This window comes from Cervus elaphus, chromosome 5 (assembly GCF_910594005.1).
Source record: "Cervus elaphus chromosome 5, mCerEla1.1, whole genome shotgun sequence".
NCBI lineage: Eukaryota > Metazoa > Chordata > Mammalia > Artiodactyla > Cervidae > Cervus > Cervus elaphus.
In genome coordinates, this window is record NC_057819.1 from 92,769,186 (window position 1) to 92,792,944 (window position 23,759).

At 51.6% G+C, this 23,759-nt stretch overlaps 2 protein-coding genes, 1 long non-coding RNA gene and 1 other non-coding gene across 5 annotated transcripts; 2 read left to right on the forward strand and 2 right to left on the reverse strand.

Annotated features, from left to right (window-relative positions):
- Positions 1–4,860: 4,860 nt before the first annotated feature.
- Positions 4,861–10,516, reverse strand: UNC119 (unc-119 lipid binding chaperone). Of its 2 annotated transcripts, none has more exons than XM_043903178.1 (5): positions 10,213–10,516; positions 6,674–6,787; positions 6,083–6,185; positions 5,803–5,975; positions 4,861–5,542 (listed from the first exon to the last, which is right to left on the reverse strand). In XM_043903178.1, the coding sequence occupies exons 1-5, from the start codon at positions 10,430–10,432 to the stop codon at positions 5,430–5,432; spliced, it is 723 nt and encodes a 240-aa protein (XP_043759113.1). In that variant the 5' UTR covers positions 10,433–10,516; the 3' UTR covers positions 4,861–5,429. The 2 variants fall into 2 exon arrangements, with proteins under 2 accessions (XP_043759113.1, XP_043759114.1); XM_043903179.1 differs by lacking the exon at positions 10,213–10,516 and adding an exon at positions 10,176–10,200.
- LOC122694444 lies at positions 9,855–15,713 on the forward strand. Its single transcript, XR_006341189.1, has 3 exons — positions 9,855–9,935; positions 11,300–11,483; positions 15,587–15,713. It is a non-coding gene; the product is annotated as an uncharacterized LOC122694444 (long non-coding RNA).
- Positions 11,511–23,143, reverse strand: PIGS (phosphatidylinositol glycan anchor biosynthesis class S). Its single transcript, XM_043903177.1, has 12 exons — positions 22,989–23,143; positions 22,573–22,712; positions 22,379–22,490; positions 19,899–19,988; positions 19,388–19,479; positions 17,808–18,015; positions 17,168–17,310; positions 16,009–16,123; positions 14,697–14,842; positions 13,803–13,903; positions 12,960–13,170; positions 11,511–12,604 (listed from the first exon to the last, which is right to left on the reverse strand). The coding sequence occupies exons 1-12, from the start codon at positions 23,020–23,022 to the stop codon at positions 12,329–12,331; spliced, it is 1,668 nt and encodes a 555-aa protein (XP_043759112.1). The 5' UTR covers positions 23,023–23,143; the 3' UTR covers positions 11,511–12,328.
- Positions 18,843–18,915, forward strand: TRNAG-CCC. Its single transcript has one exon. It is a non-coding gene; the product is annotated as a tRNA-Gly (tRNA).
- Positions 23,144–23,759: the final 616 nt, after the last annotated feature.

Sequence of the window (23,759 nt, forward strand, 5' to 3'; positions counted from 1 at the left end):
TACCAAGCCTTCGTTTCTAGACCTCCCCTCGGTGGGGCAAAAAGGTCGGGACACACTGACTGTGATTCCAGATTCCATGGGCCTGTGATCTTACCTCAACCCTCACCCAGAACTGGGAAGTTTCAATTTGAAGAATGAGGCATCTCAGAGGACTTCTGAACAGCAAAGGGAGGACAAGGGGATGAGGTGTGGGGGATGGGGGGAGCATCTCTTCCCAGGAGAACTTCCTGAAGGATTGGAAGCAGCAGCTGCCTTGTCCAGAAGGAGGGAGGGAGGGAGGGTGTAGGTACCCTCCCCCACATCCCTTCCTCCTGAGGTCTGTCCCTTCCTCAGCCTCCATCTCCTCACACTAAGAAGGGGTCACTTTCCTATCCAGACTGTGCCTTTCCGCCCCCATCTTTCCCCGACTGGGCTCTGGGTTCCACAGGTGACATGAACGAAACATAGCAGGGTGCTGTGTGCCCTGCTGGGCCTGGAGGGTGGTCTCTGGAGGGTCGGGGCCCAGTCAGTCCCCCCAGGCAGGCTGCTGTCACCAAACAGCAGCCTGGGAGGCAGCCCCACATTCGGCTTGAATGGGGATGGGGCAAGTGTGGGAGCCAAAAGCTTATCCATGGAGCTGGGACCTCGATCTCAGAGCAGACGTGGGTGGACCTTCTGCTTAGAGAGTTTCCCCAGGGGCCAGGGCCTGGGGGCCAGCCAATGCCACCTGCCTTGGCCAGAGGACATAATTGCAGAGGATCCCATAATAGAACCCTACCCTCCATCAGCATGCTCCCTCCCAGAGGCTCTAAGGCTGGGGCCAGAGCTAGAGGGATGCAGGGGTGGGGTGGGGTGAAGGCATGGCCAGCCAGTGTGCCCAAGAGGAAGAACCCCCCCTCCACCCCGACCCAGCCCAGCCCTGGGGTATAGAAAATGGTGAAGGCTCTCTGTCAAGCCCCCAGCTCGGGGCAACCGCAGGCCTGTGTCTTGATATCCAAGCCCCCAAGAGCAGAGTGAGTGTTTCATGGGAGAACTTTACTGGGAACCACTTCAGAACCTCGGACCCTGGGGGCTCAGACGACCTCCTCTACACCTCCAGCCCCTGCAGCTGCAGGCCGTCAGTCCAACCTCAATCTATGGGCCCATTTGGCACACATGTAAGTGAGCTTGCCCCTGTGCAAGTAAGACAGGTGGCAAGTAGATAAGCCTTGGGGTCTCATGTTTCTTCATTTGTAACCAGACTGGCCCTTGGACTAAAAACTGGGCAGAAAAACAAAACACAACATAACAAAAAGCAACTGGGTGGCCGCAGCTATCGGAACTGAGCCCCACACTTCTGCTCATATGCTGCCCTCTGCTGGCCACTCATCATGTGTTCACCCACCGTTCAGAGAGGAATTGTTTGCATGGATCCAGGGTCTGAAAGTTCTGTTTGTGGCAAGTTAACCCTTTTTTCCGTCTAGTCAAGGCTATGGTTTTTCCAGTGGTCATGTATGGATGTGAGAGTTGGACTGTGAAGAAAGCTGAGTGCCAAAAAATTGATGCTTTTGAACTGTGGTGTTGGAGAGGACTCTTGAGAGTCCCTTGGACTGCAAGGAGATCCAACCAGTCCATCCTAAAGGAGATCAGTCCTGGGTGTTCATTGGAAGGACTGATGCTGAAGCTGAAACTCCAATACTTTGGCCACCTCATGCGAAGAGTTGACTCATTGGAAAAGACCCTGATGCTGGGAGGGATTGGGGGCAGGAGGAGAAGGGGACGACAGAGGATGAGATGGCTGGATGGCATCACCGACTCGACGGACATGAGTTTCAGTAAACTCCGGGAGTTTGTGATGGACAGTGAGGCCTGGAGTGCTGCGATTCACGGGGTCGCAAAGAGTCGGACACGACTGAGCGACTGAACTGAACTGAACCCTTTTAACTTCTCAGGTTTAGGGGCTGTAAACCTGAGGGTTCTAAAACCAGTTAGAATTCATGAGTCCATGAACTTGGATAAAGAAATTTCACCTTCATTTTCACTCATCTCTACCTTGAATTTAGCATGTCCCTCGATTAAGAACGTCAGCAACAAATCACAATAACTTTTCACAGAATTTGTGACATTATCATTAGGTAGAGAAATCACAGATGTTTTTATAATATATTACAGGCATCACAGAATATATATAGATATATAGTTTTTAACACATAAAATACATAGGATTACAATATATTCTATGTACATAAAAACCTTATGGTCCAGAGGCTTCAGTAGAGACAACAAATGGGTCCATGACATACACAACACAGTAAAGCACCCTTTGGGACTTCCCTGGTGGCCCAGTGGTTAGGACTCTACCCTTCCAGTGCAGGGGACACTGGTTTGATTCCTGGTCTAGAACTAAGATCCCACAAGCTGCGTGCTGTGCCCCCAACTCCCAAAAAAGTAAAGCACCCTTGCTTTAGTTGCCAGGTGGTGGGAAAGTGGAGGGTGGCTCCCAGGGAAGGGGCCAGGCTAGGGAGGAACGCACTCGGGGCTGGGGACAGGAGCTCTTCCCCGACTGGAAGGGAAGCATCTCAATAGTTTACAGTGGGTTTGGTAGTGCCCACGTGCACCCCTAGCTCCAGCCCAAATTGGCATGAGTGGTGGGTCCCCCTGCAGTATCTGGTCTTTCCTGCGCAACCCAATGGTAGGGTCCTCATGACACCCCTAAGGAGTCAAAGCAAAAATATCTGGCTGACTTCAAAGAGAATGTGAGGCCCAGCTCTGGCAAGGTTCAGCTCAGCCTTCAAGGACAGCTCATCAGCACCAGAGCCAGGACAAGCCAGAGCCAGCACCAGAGCTGACCCTGTTTCTTCCTCCTTCTACAGCCCAGGGATTCTCATGGTTCCCAGGAAAAGTGCCAGGAACCAAATGTACCAAGGTGCACCATTAGCAGCAGGACCAGTGCCAGAGGCATGAAAACTTAAAAGGAGGCAGGGGTCCAAGGCTTCTCCCAGCCAGCCTTCTGCCAGGCCTCACCAGAGGAAAGCCTCTTTGATACATGCCCCAGGGATGAGGACCTCAAAACAGGGACCGCCCTACCTGTCTGAAGGTTGAAGTACAGCAGGACCAATCCAGAACATTCACCCAGTTCGATTTAGCACACTCCCTGCACGCTCACTCTGTGACCCTCCATTGTGAGGGGTGGATTTTTCATATTGAGTGTCCCATTCATTGGAAACCATTAGGCATTCCTGCCCCCAGCCCACTTAACACCAGTAGAGCCTGGTAACCACCTCATAATCCAGCCACCATCATAAATGCTTGAAAACTCAGGACGACTTAGACAGGAAGAGATGGGGAGAGAGCACTGAAACAAAGGGAATGGCATAAAGCAAGTGTTTGGAGGCATGATTTATCAGTCGCTTTCAGGAAAGTGAATATGTACAATGTGAAAGACATGTGGAGCCTTAGCAGTTCAGGTGTTGGCAATTCTCCTGAAGATGATGGTGGGCCACTGAGGAGATTAAGCAGGAATGACCTGGTCAGATTATTTCTGGCAGCTGAGTGAAGGGTGGATTGGAAAGAGTGAAGCTAATAGCCAGTACATATTGAATGCTAGGCCCAAGCCTGAATGCCTTACATGTGTTAGACTGTCCACAATCAATTCTGAGGATTAAGCCCATTTTTCAGAAAATGCTGGCTCACAGAGGTTAACTTGCTCTGCCAACATTGCACAGCTATTAAGCGGTCATGTCAGGGTGCTCCCCAGTACTTCCATGCTAGAGGCAGAGGGGTGCTGAAGAGGATATTGTAGGCATTCGAATGAGAGGTAAAGAACTGCAGAGAAGCAGATGAAGTTGAGACTTTTAAGAAGCGAAATCTCCAGTGATTGGATGGAGATAGAGACGGGAGTTGAGACTGAGTCCCTGGTTTGTGGCCCGAATGTTGGGGTGAATAGGATTCATCTACGAATCCTCTCTAGAACCCTCCAAGCAGGATGACTCTTGCTCCCTGTGCGCTCAGTTCATCTTATCCTAGAACAGGTATTTGTTCCGTGTCTCACTCATTTTATTTGGTTCCATCAGGTCTTAGTTAAGGCATGTGGGATCTATTTCCCTGACTAGGGCTCAAACCTGGGGCCCCTGCATTGGGAGCAGAATTTTAGCCACTGGACCACCAGGGAAATCCCAATGTCCCACTCCTTTTAGAATCCCAGAGTTCAGCCCAGATCTTGGCCCTCCCGCAAGGGCTCCACAGAACCCAGGTGAATTCCAGCACTTCCAGGCCTCGCAGGCTTAGATTAACTATAGATTAACTATTCAGTCTAGAGAGAAATAGCGCCAAGTGTATCCAAATTAGTGCCTGGAACAGTAGGCTGTAAACCCTGATGTAAACTCTCCATCTACCTGTTTCTGAATTTCCTCCATTAAGATGAAGACATTCTCTGTGTTTGGGGTCATGCTGGGGGCAGTGTTATATGCAGGGCAGTCAAGCCTGGGGTCCTCCTCAAGGCAGCTGAAGGCAAGAGAGCGCCAGGCCTTAGCCTTCTCTCTGATGAGGGCTAAAAGGACAACCTAACAGTCCTAGCAGCCTCTGGGTTCAGGGAAGGTGGGGTAGAGGGCAAGGCCACCTTCCCAACACCTTCCCTCCCACCCAGAGTCGCAGGCCCTTGTCCCAGCCTCTGTTTTTCAAGGTTAGCTACGACTTTGGGCCAAAGTTTCCCTTCTGCGTGCTCAGGTCACCATCCTTATATCAAAGGAAAAACCCTTTCCAGCTGCAACACATACTAAATACTGACTCTAGATGCCTGGAGTGGTATCCAGGTGCAGAGGATCAGGAGACAGGAGTCTCCTGGGACCACATCACTGCCCCCCACCAGCCACCACCACACACACATGCCAGTCCACAACCAGAGAACAGAAAAGGAGAGTTTATTGAAAACTATATACAGTTGGTCCAGCCCCTACCACAGGCTGTAATCTGGGCAGGTCCTTCCCACACCTCAGGCAGGATCTCAGCCCCTGATGGTAGAGACTAGGGCTGGGGTCAGGGCCCAGACTCCCTTGGGAAACATGACGGCCAGACCCCGCATGGAACTTCATCTGTGAATTCACAACTCCAAATGGCCTGTCGGTGGTGGGCAGAGGAAAAGCCTGGATATGGGATCTCTATTCTGCAACTTGGGCCCAAGCAGCTAGGGCCAACTAGGTTACCCTGAAGTCCTGGCCACTCCTCCACGAGGAGGTCTTCCTGGAATGTGCAGGTGAACAGTCCCGCTACCACCCCACCCCACGTGCCAGGCCCCAGGGGCTGCACAGGCTCGGACTGGGGGACCTCGGGCACCCTCCCTCCCAACACTGACTCAGGGCTCAGGACTTCGGCAACACTCCTTGGACAGAAGACCCAGGGTTGAGAGGTGAGTGTTGGGGTGGTCACGGCTGTGGGCCCAGGACCCTCTCGAGGTTGGGGGTGGCTTGGGGGGGTCAGGGCGTCCCGCTGTAGGAATAGTCAGCTTTGTTGTGCATCACCAGCCGGTCATCCACAAAGTAGAAGCTGTCGGACTGTGTCTCATACGGGTGACAGATCATCTCGTTGACTGTAAGAGAGGCCCAGCCAGTTGGGGGCAAAGGTCAGGAGCCTGGGCCAGGACACGGCAGGGGCTACAGGACTCGGGGACGGGGACAGGTGAACAAAGAGTTCCCCCAGCCTCTTTGGGTCTCAGTTTCCCTATAGGTGGCTTAGGAATGGGGGCTAGACACAAGAGACCTGGGATGGGAAGAGAGGGGCTCAGACCCACGCTCCCTCCAACCTGTTCCCTCTGAGTCCCCCGCCCCCCAGGTTCCTCCCCCAACGCACTTAGCTCCTCGGAGAGAGCTGGGAAGTCGTAGATGTGCTCGCAGGTGTTCTTGCTGCTGGGGATGCAGAAGCCAAAGTGGAAGTCGAAGCTTTTGAGCAGCTGGTTGCGGAAGTAGTGCCTCTCAATCATGCGGAAGTTGTTGACAGGCTTGTCTCCCACTGTGAACTCCACCCTGAGCAGAGAAGGGGGCGGGGCTGAGCTGGGCCCCCGGAGGGGCTCAGCAAGAACTCCGGAAGGGCTCCTTCCCACCCCCACCCCTCACCCCGGTCGGTGACTCACGTGGCTCCCACCTGCCTCAGGCGGAGGAAGGCAGGCGTGAACTGGTAGCGGACAAAGCGCCCAGCATTGGGGTCCAGATCCCGCGGGTTGATGGGCAGCCGCTCTGTAATGCACCCCAGCCGGTCTCAGTGGGCTTCAGGTGGGACCCATGCCCACCCGAAGTTTCACCCCAGCGACCTCATCTGTCTGAATTTTTTTCAAAACTCCTCAGGAGATCCTGATTCATATTGAGGGTTCAGATCATTGGCCAAATGCTTCCAATTGCTTTTAAATTGGTCAGCAGGTCACCCGTTTCATCTGCGAGTCCCAGAGCCCCAAGAGATAAAAAGACCTGAGGCCTCTGGGGCTGCAGTTCCCAAGGGGGCCTACAGGGGGCAGGCTGGTAGGGACTGAAGGGGCAAGATTGTCCTTCCCCAGGGACACAGGGAAAGGTAAAGACGAGGCCCAGCCCCAGGCAGAGGGCCGCGCTGCTTGGTGACTCCTGGAGAGGCCTGGGTGCCAATCCCAGCTCTGTTCTGTCTCCTCGGTGGCCTCCGGGGTTCCTGGGCGGCCCACTTCCTCTGTGGATGATGGCGTACCCAATGCACTCACCTGAAGCTGGGGGCTTCTTGATTTCAAAGAGGACAGTGCCTGAGTCCATGTCCCGAATCTTGAACCTGACGAAGTCAATCTTGTAGATATTCTCCTCGGGGGAACACAGGTAGTCTAGGGGAGACAGGTGGCTGAGTGAGGAAGGGACCTAGCTACCCCAGACTAGCTACCACTTTATCTGATCCCTAGGATGACTGCCTTGCAGAGAGAGAGAACTGAGCCTCTAACCCCCACAGAGCGTGGGGGAGACATAGCTCTCCTCTTGGGATCTAACAGGGGACAACTTGTTCTCTCCTGGTAGCTTCTGGGTCAGGGAGGGGCAGGATGGAGGACAAGGCCACCTCCCCCACACTTTCTCTCCCAGCCAGTGGTGGAGGGCCCTTATTCCAGCCTCCGCTGCATCAGGAGTGGCTCGGTAACTTTTAACCAAACCAGTCTAGAAACAGGTGAGAAGCCCCTCCCCCACCACCCTGAGAAAGAATATATGCCCTGCTTTTAGGAACCTCACTCTAATGGGGGCGACACAGCTCTATTTCCAGAGAGGATACCCCTGCCCCTCCTCTGGCCCATGGCAACCCCCAGTGCCACATCTAAGTGTGTCAAGCAAGGACTTTATCTGACCGAGGGCTGGGGCAAACAACCCCTTCCCTGTTCTTCCTCACCCCCAGGCCCCTCCTCTCCCCATAAGAGGCTTATACAAACCCAGCTCCCTTAAGCAGCTTAGTCAAAGCTCTGCTGACTCAAGCCCAGAGCCTGGAATATTCAGGGGGGGAGGTGGGTGTGGAGAGAGGAAGTGAGCCACCTTTGCTCTCATCCCCCATTGATCTTCAAACAAGAGGAGGTCTTAGTAGAGGAGGTCTTAACATAGGGAACCCCCCCGCCCCGTTAAAGGTCATCCATCCATCCTTGACTCTGAGCCACCCCCAGAGAGAAGAGGCAAGGCCAGTAAGAGGGTGTGGCAGGTGTAGCAGGGCTGTGCCTGGGCTAAGGGGAATCCTTGAGCCCAGAAGAGGAACCAGGAACAGTGGTGGGCCTGGCTTGAGGAAGCTCAGAAATAGCAGGGCCTGATCCAACCCTCACCACTCTTGCAGCAGCAACTGCAAGCACCCCAGCAGCAAATAGGAAGAAACAGAGATGTGCAGTGGGGGCCCCGGTGCCTGCATGGCATCACATCCTCCCCGCAGAGGCCCGGAAATCACCCGCTAGGCCCCTAGGCCACCACTGATCCCTCTGGGGCAGGAAGAGGAAGTGAACGTAAAGTCATTCTCTCTTCCCAAGCCTGGGGCAGCCCCCTCCAGGAAGGCATCCTGGTGGCCACCTGGCACCTGGCACTGTGTGCCAGGGCTTATGGTGGGGCTGGAGCCCTGGCCTGCCCATCACAGCCCACGGTGGGGAGAGGAGGAATGGAAGTAGGCAGGTCCTACCTCACCCTGTACACAACTTATTTTCACAGAAAGTAAACACTAATCCAAAGACGTAGGAGGAAAGTACAGGGCAGAGGAGAGGAAGGGGCAGAACTCGGAACAGCAACCTAGTCGCCCAGCTCCCAGCTCCCAATAGACTTCTCCTCCTTCCCCCATTCCCTAACTTCTGGAGCCTCTCCTCTCATTGGAGAACAACTTGCAGTGTGACCTCTGCCTCTTCTACTGCAAACTCAACCTATCAATCCCTTTGTCCTTACAGGAAGTGAGGAATGGAAGATGCCCATGGCTCAGGACACCACCTCCACTCCCTCCCCCGCCCGGAGAAGGATGAAGCCTGGGACTCAGGGTCAGGTCCGATAAGGGGCAGAGTGGCTGAGGGCTCAGAATGCAACTGCTCCCTTCGCCTCAGCCACAAATAGCTTCCTAAGCTGGATTCGGGGCTGGGTAATCCAGGAAGAACAAACTCAGACCTGTGCGATTAGGGTCAGAGGGGACTGGGCAGTGTTGCCAGTGGGGAGAGTCTTGGAGCCCTGTTCTCAGCTTCCACAAAGGAGAGAGATCTGGTGAAGACTTCCCTAATCGCCCACAGATGCTGATTCTCTAAGGGCTATGAATTTCCCCCAAATTCAGACACACAGTTGTATATGGGCTAGAAGCCCCTCTGGCTGCAAAATCACCTCGAAAGTTACCTAGGACTGGGACAAGTTAGACATCCTATAAGGAAGTTCTGCCCCAGAGCCAACCTGAATCCTAAACACTGCTGTTGCCAGTTATAGCCCAACTGGCACCAACATCAGACTGGTCCAGGCGCCCTCCCTCTACTACTGCCTGCTTGGGTAAGGCAGTTCAGGGCTCCAGGGGCCCAGCCAAGAATGGGGGCTGCCTAGCTAAGAGAGGAGGGAGATGCTGGTTCCCTGGGGACCCAGATGCACAGGCCTAGACCTGCCATCACAGTCCCCTCCACAGCTGTCTGGAAGCCCTGGACTTTTCTGCTCCTGCAGCGCCAGAGCTCAGGTCCAGTCCAGCAACTGCTCCCTACCCCCACAGGGGGACTCCAAAAGTTGCCCTCACAGAGGAGCCAGGGCAGGGTTACTAACCAATGAGGCCAAGATAGAAGGCCACTGCCTCTCCAAGAGCCTTCTGTTCTTTGAGGCTCAGCCACGGCCTCTGCCATGACACTTCCCTCCCTTGTTCCCTGCCTACAGTGACCCCCTCCCCTGCCCTGAATGCCCAGTTGTCTGCCTCCAGGCAGTAGCCATCAGCAGTCCTGAGGGGCCCTCAGTATTGACAAAAGAGCCCTATTTACAGAGCATGCACGGCCTGCCAGGCACAGTGCAAAATCAGAGGATTTATTTTCACAACAGCTCTCTAAAGGTAGGGGTCATTATTCCCATTTTACAGATGAGTATGCTCAGAGAGGTGAAGTTATTAGCCCAAGGTCACAGAGCCAATAGGCCGGCAAAGTTGGAACTTCAGTTTGGCAATCCAGCTCAGAAACTCAACCACAGGGGAGGCCGGGCCTCCCAGAAGAGGACAGGCCCTAGTTCAGGCTAAAGGGGGTATTAACCCACTTCCTTGAGAAGCCCAGAGTCAAACCACTGAAGCTTCCTCTTCAGGTCCTTTCCTGGGGAGAGCGATGGCCCCAGACTTCCTGGGGTGTCCAGTGTGAAGGAGACCTAAGGGTTTTGATACCACACCTAGCCTCTAGGGTGGAGGAGACTGGGGGCTGACTGCATTCAGCCCCCCTCCTCATTATTGCAGAGAAGATCTTCAAAGGACTCTGAAGACTCTGTGGGGAGGGGGTCACAGTTGCAGCTGCTGCCCCACCTCCACCATGGGTAAGGGGGATGGACTCCTCAAAAAGGAAAGGGGTGGAAACCAATCTCTAAAGGGACAAGGGAGGCGCAGAGAGAGATCGAGGGAAGGGGGGACATGGAGATCTCAGGCTTGGAGGCAGAAGGGTAGAGGACACAAGCGAGGGGGACCTGGGTGGGGGAGGGGAGGCGGGGGAAGTGCTGGAAAGGGGGCGGGGGCCCGGGCTCCGCGCGCCCCGAAGACCCCCTCTCGTGCTCTCTCACTCCTGCCCGCGGGCGGCGCTGCCTCGCGGGTGCTCACCACCGGTGATCCGCTGCAGCCCCAGCACGTCCTCCGGCCCGATCGGCTGCTTCCTCTGCAGCGGCCCCGGCCTGGGCCCCGGGCCTGCCTCCGGCTCCGACTCGGACCCGGATTCGGATTCCGCCTGCAGCTCCGGCTTAGGATCCACGTTCGGGCCCGAGGCCCCTGGAGCGTGCTCCGCTCCGGTCCCGGCCCCGCCGCCGCCCTTCTTCACCTTCATGGCCTCGCGGGGCCGCGGCTCGCCTGCTGCCGCCGCGGCTGCCTGCGCCGGCTAGAGCCGAGAGAAGGGGGAGCGTCCGCAGCCCCGCCCCCGGCCGGACCGGGGGCCCCAGGTACCGCCCCGCCCCCGGGTGGGCCCGGCGCTGGCCCCGCCCACCGCCCGCCCACCTGGGCTACTGACCCGGGGCAGGGAGGGGGCCCGCCCGGGAAGTCGTTCATTTTTCCGGCAGGGGTTTTCAGGGGTCCTGGCTATCTACTCCTTCTTATTCGCTGGCTTCCAGCCACTCCGACCTTCCCTCTGCCCCGCACGTGAGTTCCCGTCTCAGGGCCTGGGATGCTCTTCCCCCAGATGGCCTCCTCTTGCTCTTCCGGTCTCAGCTCAAATGTCATCTTCTCAGAGGCCCTCTCAAGACACCTCGTCCCTCTCTGATCAGCCTGTTTTTTCGAATGCATCATCTGAAATTCGTTTCAGTTGCTCATTGACCAGTCCTCCTCCAAGACCAGTTCGGTGAAACTGGAGATCCCGTCTTTGTTCTCTAGAATACCTAACACTTAGTACAGTGCCCATTGCAGCCTGCACTCACCACAGTTGACCCTTGAACAACACGGGTTTGAAGTGAGTGGGTCTACCTATCTGTGGATTTTTTTTCAATAGAAAATACTACAGTACTACATGATGGGAGGTTGGCTGAATACGTCGGTATGGAACTGCAGATAAACAGGGCCAAATATAAATTATCATCTGATTTTTGAATGCACAGAGGGTAGGCATCTCACCCACTACGTTGTTCAAGGGCCAACTGTATATTGTTTTAGAATTTATGAATCATTTAGTATCTGAGAGCTTACACTGCTATTTCTCTCCCAGACCCCCCCCTAGATAACCCAGGAAATTCTGAGGGACAACAGCCTACAATGTCTAGCCACCACAAGGCCCTCCAGGACGGGAAGGCGGGAAGAGCATGTGGCCAGGTGGATGTAAAATGGACTAGTGAGCCCAGGAAGACAGACAGGAGGAAAACCATGACTTACACACGAATGAAGAATGAAAGGTATGATCACACTTCGTATCATTCCAGTTCATGTTCAACCAATGTTTATTGAGAGCCTATAATATGCCAGACACTTTCACAAGCTCATCACATTTAATCCTCACACCCATCCTGTAAGGGAGGTGTCATTAGTGCTATTTTAACAAAAGAAAAACTGAGGCTCAGAGAGGATTAAGTAGCTTATTCAAAGCTCCCCTGATAATAAGTGCAGAAGCAAGGGTTGAATTCAGACATGTTGGATCCCAAGTCCAGAATTCTCCCCACTGTACCACACTGCCTCTATACAGGGATGAAGAAGGGAACCTCTGCCACACACAGCATCAGGCTGCACCCACCAAGTGCAGCCACCCAGGAGAGGGGAGAAGGCCCCAGAGATGACAAGGGCCTGGCCCCTTCCAGAAGAGCAGTGCTAGGGCTCTCTCTGAGGGATCAGAGAGAAGCAGGAGGAAAGGGCCCTAGAACCCAACCCAGGGCTTTTACCTAATGCTCCTCCTCAGTTCAAGAGGACTGTGAGGAACAGGGCAGAAACACAAGCTGCCCCTGCTGCAGAAGGAGACAGAAAAGGGCCTTGAAGTTCAAGTCAGGTAAGGAGACCCAGATTGGGTCTTTTGAGGTTTGGGGGTTGGAGTGGGGGGAGGAGATGAAGAGTGGGAGGGACCTGAGCCACAAGAATGGGGAGCACAGGAAAGAGGAAACCCTCTTAGAGTATTCTACTTTGACTGCTGGAGTGGTGACAGAGCAGTCCGGAGACAAATCACTTGTGGCAGGCCCTGTTATGTGCCTCTCAATCTAACACCTCCCCTCCTGGCTGGAAAGGAAGGCTTCCTACTGTGATGCCGACCCACTCAGTCTATCTTCTCAGGCTTTTTCCAGGACTTGCGAGTCTCCAGGAAGATTTTGAACAGGGACAAGAGGATGGGCACAGCCATGGGCAGGAAGAGCGGGATGTAGATGGCAAACTTCTGGTCATCAGGGAAATAGAGGAGGTGGAGGAGCGAGGGATCAAAAAAGGCACGCTCCGAGGATGTCACCGCTTCCCGGCTGGCAGCGAAGGCAGAGGCCAGGTGCCCAGAGGACAACTCCTCCGCCGCCTTCTGGACTGCAGCTACAGCCCTGTACACCTAGGAAAGGGCAGGGCGTTACCGGAAAGTCCGAGGCATCAGCTGGTAGGGAGGGGTGGGAGAGGGCCCCACTGTGTCTTCTATCTACCAGGCAGGTTGCTGGAAGTTCACCCGGGATAAATGGCAGCCAGTATAAAAGGGCCAGGGGTTATCGTCTTAGTGCCCGTTTAACACTTCACACCCACACTGCACTCCTCCTGGGGAGCTGGCACTGCCCTCTAGAGGAACCCTGGGCCCTCAGGGTGACATGCCCATACACTCCCTGGACCTCAGATGGCTCTCTGCCTTCACCACTCCCTGGCCCTTGCTGGCCACTCCACTTCTCAGCCACAGAATGCATCCCCTGCCTGCTTACCTCAGACGCCACATCGTCCTTGATGACAATATTGCTGATCTTGCCCAGAAGCTGGGCCAGGGAGGTGAGAGTGGTGGTGGCTGTGGCCAGGTTCTCCACGGACCGGGCCCAGAGCAGCCGGTCTAACTCCCAGGTCATTATCCCTTCACTCTTAGGCCCAAAAAACAGGCATTTTGGAGGCAGCTGGGGCTGAGCAATCCCAAAGAGCAGCCTGTAGGAACAGCGCAGATCAAAGGAGCAAAGACCACAAGGTGGGAGAAGATGGTTGAGATTCCTAGAGTAACTATCAAGATTTTCCATCTCACCCAGAACCACAGGGGTTGTAGGAAGCACCTCAGGGTCTTGGAGGGTTGAGAGGCAACCCTAAGCAGTTCAGAGCCCCAAGCTCCACTTTAACCAATGATCTCACTTTTTGTTGTTGTTGAAGTTTAGTTGCTAAGTCGTGTCCATGGGGGTCTTTTGTGACCCCCATGGACTGTAGCCCGTCAGGCTCCTCTGTCCATGGGATTTCCCAAGCAAGAATACTGGAGTGGGTTGCCGTTTCCTCCTCTAGGGGATCTTCCCGATCCGGGGATTGAACCCACGTCTCCTATACTGGCAGGCGGATTCTTTACCACTGAGCCACCACAGATTCATAAGCCTATTTTTCCTAAAACAGTCTTTGTCAGCAACTAGTCTTTCTTAGGAGAAGGATGAAGGGATTCTTGGAAACTTTTCTTGGTTTCCTTGGGGCTCCAGGCACCGCCAAGGTATCCCTGCCAGGTGAGAGTTCAGTCCAGTCAGCCCAAGAGACAACAGTCAGACTCAATAGCCACGCCCCCAAGTGGATCCCCAGGACCTCACCGCAACTGAGCCAGGAACACCTCCATAACCCGCACCATGTCCACCTCGACGCTCACCGGCAGCTGCGAGCCATTGTAGGCTTTGGGGTCCACATTGTATACCTGCAGGGGGCAACGAGGTGGCCTCAACATCACGCCAGGACCATGCACAGCTCTGCCCCAGACCCTCTGGCGGCCACGAGAGAAAAGGAAGACATACTCTGTGCTCTTTAAAAATGACAAACCAAATATTTCTGGAATACCTGCTATTAGGAGTTTTATATACATGATCTCCACTATTATCAGTCGTTTCCGACTCTGTGCAACCCTATGGACTACAGCCAGGCTCCTCTGTCCGTGGGATTTTCCAGGCAGGAATACTAGAGTGAGTTGCCATTTCCTTCTCCAGAGGATCTTTCCGACCCAGGGATCAAACCCACATCTCTTATATCTCCTGCACTGGCAGGTGGGTTCTTTACCACTAGCACCACCTGTGAAGCCCTATATCTCCATTACCCCCTCACATATCTTATTAAAGAAATATCTGTTAAAAAAAAGAAAAAGAAATATTTGTATTCCATTTTAGAGTTCCTACCCATGAGAAACTCCCAATCGTACAAGGGAGACAGAGTTCCAAATCTTACAAGACTCCCACAGATAAGGCCTAGATCTAAGTTATACACAGAATAGTCCTAAGTCAGTGCAAACTGCCAAGTGCAGAAGGGGCCGATTATAGCAACACTGATAGAAACAAAAAGCAGTGGGACCAGCCAAGGAGGGGCACGAGCTCACAGCACCCTCACCTCCCCAACCCACTCAGGCCAGGCCACAGAGGAACAGCAGAAGGAACATTCTCAGAAACATTAGTCTGTCCCTGAAGCCTGGGCTCTGGGCTCTGTGCGGTGTGACCATTTACCATAATGCCACCCCAGCGGGGACTGTGGAAGGCGTTGGTGGCCACTGGAGCCCCATCCTTGTCCTGAATGTACAGGGGGGAGTGGGCAAGCTCCGGAACGTAGAGGAGAAAGTTGAGCACGGGGTAAAGGGAGGCGGCGCTGGATCCTGGAGCACAAGGAGAAGGGGAGTCAGCACAGCAGGTTGGATCCAGATCTGAGTTCCAGATCAGCTGCTGACTGCTGGGCACTCACTCTGCACCTGTTTCCCCAGCTGATAATCACTAAGATATCCTCCGGGCCTGGGTGTCTGTGGCAAAGAACCTCAACATTCTCCCAACATGTGCCACGTCCCTGAAAGTGCATTCCTGACCCCGAATTGCCCCTCCTCCAACAGACCCCCACACCACACCCTGCCACCTTCGACTGTCTAAGACAGCTCTCTGCCCCACTACCATACTGCACCCATATTACTATAACCCGTTCTTAAGCACAAGGATAAATCTGACCTCAGGTCAGTCCCTGCTTCATATCCTTCTGCAGCCAGCCACTCTTACCAGGTTAAAGTTCAGACACCTTAAAGTGGTGATCTAGTGCCTGCCTGCCTGGCCAGCCTCAACTTGGTCACTCTCTCAAAATTCATCCACAGTAAACTTTTCTGAGCTTCCAGAATGTCTATGCACTCTTAACTCTTTTGCCTCTAAGCTCATAGTGGCCTAGCCTGAAATCTTCTCTCTCTCTGTAGACAGTCATGCCGTTAAGCAGTCCCTCAGACTTTGAAGGGAGGAAGGAAGGGAGAAAGGATTCACCAAGGCCTCTCATGTTGCCCCTCCCATAGCCCTTGATACACGCCAGCCTAACCCTGAAATTCCACAGCTAGTGATTTACTCCCCTTGGTTTGCCTCTATTACAGTTCTTGGTCACACCTCCTCTTCCTAGGATCCAGCCCCAAAATGAAAAACTGGAATCCCAGCTTCAAGGTTCCTCAATCAGCGAAACTCTCAACTCAAATTCCGCCTCCATGTACTGCTACTGTTGTCCTTCTTACAAGAAAGTGTGGCCGTATCTTCCCTGGATGGTTTGCAGGGACGATCCATGTGTTCATAAAAAGTGCTGGGAATGCTTAATAAAGCGCTTTTGGCTATGACAGTATGGAAGTGGAGACGTCAGTAGACTATTATGGGAAAAGAGCCTAAAAGCCCAGCACCTCCTCGACACTCTCAGACCAACCCAACCTGGGAGCAGCCACTATATACAACCCACCTCCCACCCCAGGCTGAGCCTACCAGGTTCTTCCGTGGCCTGGCAGAGAGACCCTCAACCTCAGGAGCTCACCCAGCCGAGACTCCACGGGGTTGATGACATGGGGGAGGCTGTGTGCGGCCAAGTAGTAGCTGGAAGAAGCTGAGTCAAAGCGGGGGTTTACCCCCAACACTGCATAGTAAAGGATCTGCAGAACAAAGAGGAAAAACATGTTATTTTGTCTGTTGATTGACAGTCCAGTGTGTCCTCAAAAAGATAACAATTAGGCAGAGAAAATATGAGAGACAAAAATCAAGGCTTATGTATACCTATGGTTGATTCATGTTGCTGTTTGGCAGAAACCAATACAATTCTGTAAAGCAACTGTCCTTCAATTAAAAAAAAAAAATTAAAAAAAAATCAAGGCTGAGAGAAAACAGGACTAGGGAAAAAAAATAACAAAGCTAAGGATAAAGTTAACACACTAAATCCATACTTTGAACACATTATTTTACCAGGCTCTCCAAAAGCCTAAACAAAAAAGAGCATAATTCAGTGTCCACAGATCAAATCAAGTCAGCTATTCACAAGTAATTACTCCCACTACCAAGACCTGATAAAAATGTCTCCCACATTTTCCCTAAAAAGGACACTGTGTGATTCAGAAAACGACATTCTTCACATCTTTATTGTTACTATGTTAACATATTTCAGGAAGTTTTTTTTTTTTATTTTATATTGAAGTATAGTCAATTAACAATGTTGAGACAGTTTCAGGTGGACAGCAAAGGGACTCAGCCATACATATCCATGTATCCATCCTCTCCCAAACTCCCCTCCCATCCAGGCTGCCACAGAACACTGAGCAGAGTGTGCTATACACTAGGTCCCTGTTGGGTTATCCATTTTAAATACAGCAGTGTGTACACGTCCATCCCAAACTGCCTGTTTGTTTTTAAATAAGTTTTTAGGATAGTAAAACTGTTGAACACAGTTCCAGAAGGAGCCATAAGGAAGTTAAGTTTTTTAACAAGCACTGACAAAATCCCCCAAGCTGGACATCAAGGAGGGAAAGTAGACCCCAGAACCATATACATACACAGGAATTTCCTAACCAACCAGCAAGCTCAAAGAGCCGGAAGAGCAGACTACACTTGTAAAGGCTAAATATGTATGGTAGAAAAGGATGGTGTAGGATGGCAAAGGATGGTGCACCCAGGAAAAGGGCCCCTCAGCTCGCTCCTAGTCTCACCTGCGAGTCCACGGAGAAGTTGCCTGCCGCACTGAGGGCACCCAGGAAGGGCTGCACATAGCGCCGGACGGCCCCCTCGATGTCCCAGTGGACGTCATGCGACTTGGGGTCAGGGTTGAGTAAACTGAAGGTGATTTCATAGCCTATAGAAACAGGAGTCAGGGAAGCCAGGGGTTCCCTGGCTGAGCTGCACTTGTTTCTCCTCTGGAAGGGGCCTGATTGCCATCACGGAACCAAAGGGAGGATAAAACTGGGATGAGGAACACTGAGTAAGAAAAAGATGAGAGACTTCTCTGGTGATCCACTGGCTAAGACTCTGCGCTCCCAATGCAGGGGGCCTGGGTTCAGTCCTTGGTCAGGGAACTAGATCCCCCATGCTGCAACTAAGATTTCACACAACCAAATAAATAAACAAAAATATTTTTTAAAGAAAAATGAAACTAAAACCTATGGCTGATTGATGTTGATGTATGGCAGAAACCAACACAGTATTGTAAAGCAATTATCCTTCAATTAAAAATACTTCTATGAAATCAAAGAAAGGAGTGAAGCATCTGCATGCAGATTCCCCTCCCACCCCAGAGTCTCCGCATAATTCATTTCCCTCTCCCTTCCCCTGGCAAAAGCTGGGTCATCCTACCCAGGCTGGACTTGAGAGGCCGCCTCTTATCAGAGCTCCACTTGTCCTCGGGAAGGTGGTCAGCCAAGGCTGCAGCAAGAACGTCCTCAGTCAAAGACATGGCCTGCGCTACCTGGATGATGCGGCGGCCGATGATGTTAAAGGCCTCCCGGTGCATTATCCCCCGCACAACTGCCATCCTCTTGGGCCCAATGTAGCTCATCATGTCCTATGAGGGGCAAGCAAGGGACAGGAGGCCGACACAGCTCAGGGAAGAAAGCAGAGGAGCACTCCGGCTCCTGTCTTTGAGAATCTGGTCTTTTGCCACCGACCAGCAGGCCTGCACCTCTCTCTGGATTCACAGTGAACTAATTATCTCAGCATTGCTGAGCTAGGGGGATATATGAGTGTTTTCATTCATTTTAGTTCTCTTCTTCCCAGTCGACACACGTCCAGGCAACAGCTATATCTTTGTGGGCTAGAAACTAAGAGATGGCACTGAGCCATCTAAGGAGAAACAAACCACTGGCAAGTTTGATATAAGCAGACAGCACATGGCAAAGAGGCAAGTACAAGAATTTTCATGGCAGCATTATTTGTAATAGGATAAAACTGGAGACAATCCAAATGCCTGTTAGTGACAGAATGGATAAACTGTGATATGTTTATACAATGAAACATAAGGCAGAATTTTAAATGAACGCATTAGATTCAACCAGACATCATGAATGACTCAAACATAAAGGTCGAGCAAAGTGAAAGCTGGAGAAGAACATGCACTCTATTATGCTATTTACATAAAGTTCAAAAACAGGTAAAATTAAACACAGTGCTTATAGAGATATAACATGTGGTAAAACTTGAAAGAAAAGTAAGAAAACGATACACACAAACTATGCTCGCCTTGGGCTGAAAGGGAATGGGATATAACCATGGAGATACACAGGGCTGTGCTGTAGTTTGCAAACTGGGGGTGGGAAATGCATGTTCATTAAAATTTTCTTTCATCTTTTTGTAATAATTAACATTTCATTATAAATTTAAAAATAAGGGATTTCCCTGATGGTCCAGTGGCTAAGACTCTATGCTCCCAATGCAGAGGGCCTGGGTTCAATCCCTAGTCAGGGAACTAGATCCCACATGCCGCAACTAAGTTCACATGCCACACACAACTAAAGACCCTGTATGCTACAATGAAGATCAAAGATCTCACGTGCTGCAACTAAGACCTGGCACAGTCAAATAAATAATATTTTAATAAGTAAATAAAATAAAATGTACCTGGTAGCTTCCAACTGAGCCTTTTCCTCAGTAAGTGAAAAGATCAATGTGTGGCTCATATTATCATCACATTCAAAGCAGCCTCTTTAACCCTACTGACTTTTTTTTCCACTTTAAATTGAAACTTTAACCATCTCCAAGCCTTGGATTTAGAAAGACCCAGAGTCCATGAAAACAATCCCTATTTGTATTCTTTTTAAAAAATACTTGCGGAGTTTTCTGCAGCAAAAGAAAGGAATGGGCAATCCCGCAACCAGGAGACTTAGGTGAGGACGAGCTGTAGGGAGACGGCAAGGCCGCAGCCTGTCTGCTCACCCTACCTGAGGGAGAAGCGAGGAGCGTTCAGAGATCACGTACACTGTCAGGGAGCCCTCTGCTTGCTCCGATGGCTCAGCTAACATGGTTTCTGCCTCTGGGGACGAGAGCAGGTGGTTTACCAGGAGGAGAAAACACCATTCCCTCTCCCTCTGGCTCCTCCAGGATGCCTAGTCCATCACTCCACCTCCCACTCACACCCAGCTGACACGGTGGCCAGGTTTGGCACTCGGTGGCCCACACTGAGACACAAGGTCTCTCACTCCCAGCTTTCCCAGAGAGGTTCTGGAGTTAAGACAAGGGATGGAGGAAATTCCCTGGTGGCCCAGTGGTCAGGATTCTGGGCTTTCCCATTGCCATAGCCCAGGTTCAATCCCTGGTCGGGGAAGTGAGATAGCCACAAGCTGCATGATGCAGCCAAAAAAAAAAAACAAAGACAAAGTATGGAAACTACACACTTAGAAATCAGAAGGAAAAAGAGGGCTTCCTATTAAAAATGATCACCCCTTCCGGTACCTTGTATATTGCCCAGTGACAGGGCTGCCTCCTCATGATCCAAAGCCCTCCGATAGGCCTTCTGGAAACGGCATTTGATTTTCAGTTTATCTGAGAGAAAAGAAAGAGGCATAATGAGAAGATCCCACCTTTCCAGCCCTAACACTGTCCAGCATCCTGGAAAGCAAGATGACGACGTGCAGAGAAAGACCAAGAAGCTACAGCCAGATCTAATGATTTATGCAGACTGTGTGTGCGTGCTCATGTCTGACATGTCTGACTCTTTTTGACCCCATGGACTGTAGCCCACCAGGCCCCTCTGTCCATGGGATTTTCTAGGCAAGAATACTGGAGTGGGTTGCCATGCCCTCCTCCAGAGGATCTTCCTGATGTAGGGATCAAACTCACATCTCTTGCATTTCCTGCATTGGCAGGCAGGTTCTTTACCACTAGCACCACCTGAAAAACCATGGATGATATAAATACACGGCACTGCACCTCGTCCACCTGCCCAGCTCTTGCCTCTCCCTGTGTACCTTCAACCTGAAGTACCCTCCCCACAGGGAAATCTACTATAATATTCATTACAATGAAAAGGTATAAGGAGGAAAACCATATGATTATTTCAATAAATGCCTCAAAAGAATTAAACTCAGTACACACTCTTAATAAAAAGAAGATGCTGGAATAGAGACTCAGACATAGAGAACGGACACGTCAGGACTTCCCTGGTGGTCCAGGGGCTGAGCTTCCACACTCCCAATACAGGGGGCCTGGGTTTGATCCCTGGTCAGGGAACTAAGATCCTGCATGCCACACAATGCAACCAAAAGAAAAAAGTATTTTTAGTTAAAAAAAAAAAACCTGAACCTGATTTTAAACAGACCACTGGATCTAACTATCAGTTTATAGGAAATAAGGATAATAAAGAAATACGTTAAATGAAACCAGGAGGAAAAAAATCTGCTAAATCTAGAATGTGAGATGTCCTAACAAACAAAGGACCTGGTTTCTCCAACAAATCAATGAAAAGAAATATACTGGTATGGGGTAGGAAGAGCTGATATATAACAAAAGAAAAAAGAGAAACTTAACAAAATGGAGGTCATAATGTTAGGATTAAATGAGGCAACACATGTAAATAAAGTGTTTCACCTAGTTTCTGGCATATAATGAACAACTAATATTAGTTTTCATTATTACTAACTAGTGTTATCCCTTCCTCACCTCCTCATTTAACCTGAATTCCTACACTTCCTTTAAAAATCTGTCTTAAAAATTACAACCCTCGGGACTTCCCTAGTGGCACAATGGATAAGAGTCCACCTGCCAAAGCAAGGAACACAGGTTCAATCCCTGGTCAGACATGTCGCTGAACAGCTGAGCCTGTGTGCCACAACTAATGAGCCTGTGCTCTGCAACAAGGGAAACCACCGCAATGAGAAGCCTGCACACTGCAATCAAGACCCAGCACAGCCAAAAATAAGAATGTGGAGGTTGTTTAAAAAACAATAAATGCTGTCTCTTTAAAAAAAAAAAAATTACAGCCCTCAAAACCTTCTCTACTTTTTTTCCTCCCAGTTATGGTCTCTTTCTTAAGTACAGTCTCTGTTTCTTATATACTTATATACTTCTACATTGATTTCTTTCTCTGTCTCTCTCCCCTACCTATGGATTTCTTGAAACCATTATGAATTTCTTATTCATCTCTAAATTCCTGATACCTAGGAAAAGTGCTTCCCTAGTGGTTCAGCAATGCTGGAGACCTTTGTTTGATCTCTTGGTTGGGAAGATCCCCTGGAGGAGGGCATGGCAATCCACTCCAGTATTCTTGCCTGGAGAATCCCCATGGACAGGGGAGCCTGGCGGGGCTACAGTCCACAGGGTCGAAAAGAGTCCTAACACGACTGAGTGACTGAGCACACAGGAAAAGTGCCTCACACTCAGTAAAGTGTTAAAGTGAATAAGGCCTGTATACAAGTTCAAATTGATTCCAAATCCTGTGTTCATTCCACTACATCCCACATCCTCCTCTGTCCCCTAATGAGCATCACCTGCTGCTGATCAGGTAGCATAACTGTTTCATGAAAAAAAAACTGCCATGTTAATGGTGAATACTGAATTTAAAACTTTTTTTTTTTTTCTCAGCAAACAGTGTTCATTTAGAGAGGGCTTTTAAAATAAAAGTTTAACCACTTTTTCAGGGTACCCATGCTCCTCCTGGGCTTCCCAGGTGGCACAGTGGTAAAGAATCCGCCTGCCAATGCAGGAGATGCAACGAACGCGGGTTCAATCCCTGGGTCGGGAAGATCCCCTGGAGGAGGAAATGGCAACCCACTCCAGTATTCTTGCCTGGGAAATCCCATAGACAGAGGAGCTTGGCGGGCTTCAGTCCATAGGGTCGCAAAGAGTCAGACACACACACACATGCTCCTCTTGGCCAGTCTATCTGTGGACTGAGCTCAAACCAGAAAGGCAGCCCTGTTCCCCCAGGAACTCACATTTCAGAGGGATCTCTCTCTCATGCACAACGGTGAAAGGCAGCTTTTCCTGGTCATCCAATGGCACTGACTCCTGGGTAAACACTACAGTGACCGGCACCATTAGCCGCAGCTGCGGGAAGAAGCATCAGGGCCATCAGCTGAGTCTCCATCCTCCCGGGCTGTCCCTTGGTCCTCCACCCCTGAGGTCTTACCTTCAGAGAATTCAGCCCACTGATCTCGGAGTAAGGCAACGGGGCCCGGTAGGTCTCCGTGGTCTTCCACCAGAGCGGCAACCCTAGCACGATGACCACCGTGGCGAAGAAGAGGGCGGCGCGCTTGCCTCGGACCACCTCTGCGGGGCACGGAGGGATCCACTGAGGCGCCAGCGATGGTCCCGGGTGCCTGCCCCACCCCCAAGGCGGAGGAGCCCCGGCAACCCATCCTCAGAGGCTCTCGGCCCGCCTTCCGAGGGATTCCCGGGCTTGGGGCCCGGGCCCGAGTCTGAAACAGTCCTGTCTGAGACGAACCCCGACCCCCAGTCCGCGAGACCTGACACACCACAGTCCCCACCCCTGCATTCCTCCCTCGCACTCCGCGAGCCGCAGCCCAGACCCGAATGCCACCGAACCTAGGTCAGTAGCGGCGGGCCCGGCGGCCGCCATACTTGCGTCCGATCACTCCTGCCGCTGAGGGGCGGGGCCGCGCAGACCTCCCCCAATCGGAAACCCTCACGGAGGGGGCGCGCCCACCGCCGCGGTCGCGACCAATCACGAGCGGCACTTCTGCGGGAGGAAACCTGGGACGGGTAGGTGGTGATGGAGTTCAGCCGTGTAGGACTCTTGCGACCCCATGGACTGTAGCCCGCCAGGCTTCTCTGTCCATAGGATTCTCCAGGCAAGAATACTGGAGTGGGTTGCCATTTCCTTCTCCAGCGAGGGGTAGGAGGGGTCCACAAAGAGCCTCTCCTGGAATTTGAAAGGTGGCTGCCCCGGCGTCAACGGGTGGTTGAGAAACTGTGCGGGTTTCGGTTTTGCTGGAAGACACCGTCCGATTCCATGTGGAACCTACTCCTAGCCCCAGGGATTAACAGCACAAACTCTGCAGTCGTTAAATACTAGCTGGGCGACCACGGGAAGCTCTAAGCCTCAATTTTCTCATGTGAAAAATGGAAATACTGACTAAAATGAGGTCATTCATAAAGAGCACACGGAAAGTCACCTGTCACGGTCATTGTTTATCATCCCTATTATAGAGCTCCTCTTCCTGACGAGCAAGCTAGTAGTACCTGTTTTAGCATATTTAGCTCATTTAATAGTTTTAAAATTCATTTGGATTCGTTCCTAACTTGTTAAAGTCTGAATACTTCACTAAAATTCTTACAAATTCATGAGCACAGACT